This window comes from Salmo salar, chromosome ssa01 (assembly GCF_905237065.1).
Source record: "Salmo salar chromosome ssa01, Ssal_v3.1, whole genome shotgun sequence".
NCBI classification, from domain to species: domain Eukaryota; kingdom Metazoa; phylum Chordata; class Actinopteri; order Salmoniformes; family Salmonidae; genus Salmo; species Salmo salar.
Window position 1 is genome coordinate 19,030,729 of NC_059442.1, and position 7,294 is coordinate 19,038,022.

General features: G+C 43.0%; 1 protein-coding gene across 3 annotated transcripts in view; it reads left to right on the forward strand.

The window, feature by feature from the left end:
* Positions 1-7,294, forward strand: part of ush2a (Usher syndrome 2A (autosomal recessive, mild)) — a 436,139-nt gene that overhangs the window by 291,817 nt on the left and 137,028 nt on the right. For all 3 annotated transcript variants that reach the window (XM_045714834.1, XM_045714836.1, XM_045714830.1), the window contains 2 exons: positions 5,849-6,066; positions 6,193-6,362. In XM_045714834.1, coding sequence (XP_045570790.1) covers positions 5,849-6,066; positions 6,193-6,362 — 388 coding nt within the window. The remainder of the gene's footprint in view (positions 1-5,848; positions 6,067-6,192; positions 6,363-7,294) is intronic.

Sequence of the window (7,294 nt, forward strand, 5' to 3'; positions counted from 1 at the left end):
TAGCAGCCTTTCAGTTACTGGCCCAACACTCTAACCACTAGGCTACGACACAAGGAAGACAGACAGATAGACAAGGAAGGAGGAAAAATCCACTTTTTCCATGGTTGATATATTCCTTCTTTTTAAATGTGAAAGCAGGAGGAGAGGAGAGGGAATGAAGAAGGGTAAAGACTAGGGTTGCAAAATTCCGGGAATTTTCAATAAATCCATTGGTTTACCCGAAATCCCGGTTGGAGGATTCCCAGAATCAGGAGGGAATAAGCCGGAAGTCTGGAATCGTCCAACCAGGATTTCTGGAAAACCAGGACATTTATTGAATGTTTCATGAATTTTGTTTCAGAATAACAATGCCCCTGTGCACAAAACCAGGTACATACAGAAATGGTTTGTCGAGATCGGTGTAAAAGAACTTGACTGGCCCGCACAGAGCCCTGACCTCAACCCCATCGAACACCTTTGGGATGAATTGGAAGGCCGACTGCGAGCCAGGCCTAATCGCCCAACATCAGTGCCTGACCTCACTAATGCTCTTGTGGTTGAATGAAGCAAGTCCCCGCAACAATGTTCCAACATCTAGTGGAAAGCCTGTTATAGCAGCAAAGGGGGACCAACTCCATATTAATGGCCATGATTTTTGGAAGGAGATTGACATTCGACGAGCACTGTTGGTCAGGTGGTGTATTATGACCCGATCACTGAAATAGAAGACTCTCAGGAGCACGTATTTTGTTTCCCTCAATCCACACAGGACTTATTAGAACAGAGTGGACAAGACCAAACTTGGGAAATGTTGTTTCTACACAGAATATCATACAAAATGATTGCTTGATGATCTTCTGAACTTCCCAATACCTTTCTGGTGCATTTCAGTCACTTCAAACCATACTTCCTTGAAACAAAAGTACTGTCAGATGTATTTGAAATAGACTGTCATAGCCCATAAAAAATGTAAACATTGGCATTTGATTACATCACTTTTTTTACATGGTGGGGTTGCAAATGTAAATTTTATTTTTTTCAAAATGGGTTCTCGGGCTTAAAAAGTTTGGTAACCACTGCCTTAGACTTAGTCAACAGACAAACTGAACACAGAACTCCTCTGACAGACCACACTCCCCCTAGTTAGCCCCTGGCAGACCACACTCCCCCTAGTTAGCCCCTGACAGACCAGACTGACAAACCAGTTTCACTTATGGTATGTTGAGAAGATATGGGGTAACGCAAATTTCAAGGGGGTGAGGCTATTCAAAGGGGATGCTAGAGTATCAAGTTTTAATGTCACGTGCACAATTACAGTGAACTGCCTTTCTTACATACTCCAAACCCAACAATGCAGTAATCCATATTAATGTAGGACAAAAAATAACATAAGTTAGAACAAAAATACATAAGAAATAAAAAATAAGAAATAAGAACAGGAGAACGTTAGAAGCTATATACAGGGTCAGTTCCAATATTATAATGTGCAGGGACACTGGATCGATAGAGGTAGATATGTATAGGGGTAAGGTGACTAGGCATCAGGATATATGATAAACAGAGTAGCAGCAGCTTAAATGATGATTGTATGTAAGTGTGTGTGCGTGCTTGTGAGTCAGTATAAATGTGTGGACATGTTATGTGTGTGTTCTGTTAGCTATTTAGCAGTCTTATGGCTTGGGGATAGAAGGTGTTCAGGAGCTTGTTGTGTCAGACTTGATGCACCAGTACCGATTGCCATGCGGAAGCAGAGAGAACAGTCTATGGCTTGGTTGGCTGGAGTCTTTAACTATTTTCCGGACCTTCCTTTCATACCGCCCGATATAGAGGTCCTGGATGGCAGGGAGCTCGGCCCCAGTGATGTATTGGGCTGTCCGCACCACCCTCTGTAGCGCCATGCAATCGAGTGCGGTGCTGTTGCCATACCAAGCAGTGATGCAGCCAGTCAAGATGATCTCAATGGTACAACTGTAGAACTTTTTGATGATTTGAGGGCCCATTCCAAACCTTCTCAACCTCCTGAGGGAGAAGAGGCGCTGTTGTGCCTTCATCACAACTGTGTTCGTGCTAGTGGACCATTTTAAGTCCTTAGTGATTTGGACACTGAGCAACTTGAAGCTCTCGACCCGATCCATTCTGTCTATGTGGATGGGGTTGTGCTCGCAGCCCCCCCCCCTCCTTGTTTTCTGTAGTCCGCGATCAGCTCCTTGGTCTTACTGACTTTGAGGGAGAGGTTGCTATCACGTGATCAGGTTTACCACCATCGTGTCGTCTGTAAAATTGATGATGGTGTTGGAGTCGCGTGTGGCCACCAGTAGTAGGGTGAACAAGGAGTACAGGAGGGGAATAAGCACACACCCCTGTGGGGCCCCCGTGTTGAGGAGATGTTGCCTCTGTCCAGTGTCTGTGTTCTTTTGCCCATCTTAATCTTTTCTTTTTATTGGCCAGTCTGAGATATGCCTTTTTCTTTGCAACTCTGCCTATAAGGCCAGCATCCCGGAGTTGCCTCTTCACTGTTGACGTTGAGACTGGTGCTTTGCGGGTACTATTTAATGAAGCTGCCAGTTGAGGACTTGTGAGGCGTCTGTTTCTCGAACTAGACACTCTAATGTACTTGTCCTCTTGCTCAGTTGTGCACCTGGGCCTTCCACTAGCTTTTTAAAATGATCAACTTGGATTAGCTAACACAGCGTGCCATTGGAACACAGAAGTGCTAATGGTAATGGGCCTCTGTACGCCTATGTAGATATTTGATTCAAAATTAGCCGTTTCCAGCTACAATAGTCATTTATAACATTAACAATGTCTGCACTGTATTTCTGATCAATTTGATGTTCTTTTAATGGACAAAAAAATTGCTTTTCTTTCAAAAACAAGGACATTTCTAAGTGACTCCAAACTTTTGAACGGTAGTGTACATACATTTAAAAACACTAACATGTAGTTTATGTGCATCTATGAGTTCCACGTACATGTCAGTACATACACACAACAAGAAGGTGACATGGGGGAGAGGCGTTGGGCCGTGAGGTGTTGCTTTATTTGTTTTTTAAACCAGATTTGTTGTTCTCTTGTACAATATGAGAGGGAAGGGAGTTCCATGCACTCATGGCTCTGTATAATACTGTACATTTCCTTGAATTTGTTCTGGACCTGGGGACTGTGAAAAGACCCCTGGTGAATATCTGGTGGTGTAAGTGTGTTTGTCAGTGCTGTGTGTAAGTTGACAATGCTTCCTTGTAAACAGGAAGCAGGAGTACAGAGTCTGATTTGCCGAATAGCGGACGAGGGAGGGCCTTGTATGCTTGCTTGTGGGTAGAGTGACATTGGTCTAGGACTTTATCACCCCTAATTGCGAAGGAGACGTGTTGATGGAAGTTGGGTGTCACGTGTCTTAATGACGCATAATTAAAATCGCTGGCGACAAGACAGGGTGTTTTATCCTGAGGTGGAATGTATACAACAGTCACGATAACAGCTGAAAACTCCCTCAGGAGGTAGAAGGGTCGGCATTTGACCATCAGGTATGGAGAAAGGCCTTTAGAGGAGACTCGTTGGTCTTCCATATTTTTATCTTTATTTAGACAGTGAGGAATGTAGATGTAGAGGGGAAACCGTGAGAAAGTGTCTGGGATGGGATTCGGTCCTATGTCGCTGTTGGACAACATGTGCAAAGTAGACTGCAGCTCTACCACTGTGTCACGCTTCTGCAAACTAAGGGCTTTAGAGCCTTGTTATCGCCCCTTGTTTCATTACATTTTAGTCATTTAGCAGACGCTCTTATCCAGAGCGACTTAAAGTAGTGAATGCATACATTTCATACAATTAATTTCATGCATTTTTTTTTATGTACTGGCCCCCCGTGGGAATCAAACCCACAACCCTGGCGTTGCACACACCATGCTGGCGTGTGTGTGTGTGTGTGTGTGTGTGTGTGTGTGCGTGTGTGTGTGTGTGTGTGTGCATATTGTACATCGATGTGAATGTGTGTGTGCCTGCATTCCTGTGTGTAATTATGAAAATGACCGGAGCTGTCGTACACTAGATGTGTGTGAAGGATTCCTTGGTGTGTGTGTGTGTGTGTGTGTGTGTGTGTGTGTGTGTGTGTGTGTGTGTGTGTGTGTGTGTGTGTGTGTGTGTGTGTGTGTGTGTGTGTGCCGGCGCAGGTATGTGTGTGTGTGTGTGTGTGTGTGAAGGAATCCGTATCGTGAGCGCTTGGCAGTGGGAAGTGTGGAAGTAGCCATTCAGTGGAAATGGCCAGTCACAAACTTGAGTGATTACAATATTTCCTCAGATTCAGTGCCATCTCTCCCCAGCTCATAGTTGATATCACTGCCTATAACCTCCATTGAATAAATCCATAAATATAATTTTCTGTGTGGCCGCGCCCGAACGTTCTGCTGGCCCCTCGCTAAATGAGCTGATTTGCACATCGCTGTATGTGCCCTCGATTCTAATCCCAGGAATAGGGCCCTCCAAATCACTGTTTGTCCTTGTGATGTCACTCTTGACGTTCCGTTGTCAAATGATAATTCCACCACACTCTCTCTTCTCATCTCCTCGCTTCTCACCACATACACACACACACACACACACACACACACACACACACACACACACACACACACACACACACACACACACACACACACACACACACACACACACACACACACACACACACACACGGTGCACAAGGCTTTTCTTCCTTCCACATTGATGAAATAATAATCCCTCTTTTTCCTTTGTTCTTTTCCACTAAAGGCTGTAGTCACTGTAACAAGAAATTATGTTTCCTGAACAAAAATAAAAATGCAACATGTAACGATTTCAGCGGTTTTACTGCGTTAAAGTTCATATGAGGAACTCAGTCAATTATAATGTATTAATTAGGCCCTAATCTATGGATTTCACATGACTGGGAATACAGGTATGCATCTTTTGGTCACAGATACCTTAAAAGAAATGGGCCTCACAATGGGCCTCACAATGGATCTCACAATTGGCCTCAGGACCTCGTCATGATATTTCTGTGCATTCAAATTGCCATCGATAAAATGCAATTTTGTTCGTTGTCCGTAGCTTATGCCTGCCCATTCCATAACCCCACCATGGGGCACTCTGTTCACAACGTTGACATCATCAAACCGCTAGCCCACATGACGCCATACAGTACGTGTTGTGAGGCCGGTTGGACGTACTGCAAAATTCTCTAAAACGATGTTGGAGGTGATTTATGGTAGAGAAATTAACATTCAATTATCTGGCAACAGCTCTGGTGGACATTCCGCAGTCATCCTGCCAATTGCACACTCCCATAAAACTTGAGACATCTGTGGCATTGTGTTGTGAGACAAAACTACACATTTTAGAATGGCCTTTTATTGTCCCCAGTACCTGTATAGTGATCATGCTGTTTAATCAGCTTCTTGATATGCCACACCTGTCAGGTGGATGGATTATCTTGGCAAAGGAGAAATGCTCACTAACAGGGATGTAAACTAATTGGTGCACAACATTTGAGAGAATTAAGCTTTTTGTGTGTATGGAACATTTCTGGGATCATGGGACTAACACTTTACATGCTGTGTTTATATTTTTGTTCAGTGTAGTTTTCTAACACCTGTCCTAGACCTTAGTAGACAGACTGGGTTTGGTGTATAGGGTGTTCAGGAAAAGAGGAAAAAACCAAACCAATCAGGTTGGCAATCATGAGAGCGAGAGTAGGGAGTTTGGGAACCATTCTAACCCTGTGTTTATTGTTGTCTGTTTTGTCTCTCTCTCTCTCTCTCTCTCTCCTCCCTCCCTCCCTCCCTCCCTCCGTCTCTCTCCCCCTTCCCTCTCTCCTGCCCCCACCCCCTCCCTCTAGGTCCAGGTCCCGTGGACCCCCCTGTGGTGTCATCCCTCCAGTCACATAGTGTGTTAGTCTCCTGGGTCCCCCCAGCCCAGCCCAACGGGGTGATCACCCACTACACTCTCCACCTCACCTCCACCCTGTCCCTGTCACACAGCACTGCTACAGTACCAGGCAACACTACCAGTTACAGCCTCTATAACCTCCTGCCCTACCAACTCTACAGCCTGCAGGTGGGTGGGAGGATGGGTTGGATGGATGGATGGATGGAGCAATAATACAATAATAACACATATTGATGATTAAACACATTAAAGTCTATGCCTGTCTAACTGTATTGTCCTCTGTCGTGCTGTTAGGTGGAGGCCTGTACCCCGGCAGGGTGTACTCTCTCTGGGGAGTCCCAGTCCTTCCATACCCCCGCTGCCCCACCGGAGGGGGTCCCGCTCCCCCACCTCTACTCTGACACCCCCACCTCAGTACTGCTGTCCTGGGGAGCCCCGGAGAGGAGCAACGGAGAACTGGAGGGGTGAGACATCATAACAAGAGATGATGGCTTTAATAACATTCTATTCCCCATGGTGTGCTCTACTTTGGACAGCATCATGTGGCCCTCGTAAATGTGGCCATAGTAAAACATTGTAAACCATAGTAAAACATAGTAAACCATAGTAAAACATATTAAAACATAGTAAAACATAGTAAACCATAGTAAAACATAGTAAAACATAGTAAACCATAGTAAAACATAGTAAAACATAGTAAAACATAGTAAACCATAGTAAACCGTATTAAACCATAGTAAAACATAGTAAACCATAGTAAACCATAGTGAAACATAGTAAACCATAGTAAACCATAGTGAAACATAGTAAACCATAGTAAAACATAGTAAACCATAGTAAAACATAGTAAAACCATAGTAAAACATAGTAAAACATAGTAAAACATAGTAAAACATAGTAAACCATAGTAAAACATAGTAAACCATAGTAAACCATAGTAAAACATAGTAAACCATAGTAAAACGTAGTAAACCGTAGTAAACCGTATTAAAACATAGTAAAACATAGTAAACCATAGTAAAACATAGTAAAACATAGTAAAACATAGTAAAACATAGTAAACCATAGTAAAACATAGTAAACCATAGTAAAACATAGTAAACCATAGTAAACCATAGTAAAACATAGTAAACCATAGTAAAACGTAGTAAACCGTAGTAAACCGTATTAAAACATAGTAAAACATAGTAAACCATAGTGAAACATAGTAAACCATAGTAAAACATAGTAAACCATAGTAAAACATAGTAAAACATAGTAAACCATAGTAAAACATAGTAAACCATAGTAAAACATAGTAAACCATAGTAAACCATAGTAAAACATAGTAAAACATAGTAAACCATAGTAAAACATAGTAAAACATAGTAAACCATAGTAAAACATAGTAAACCAT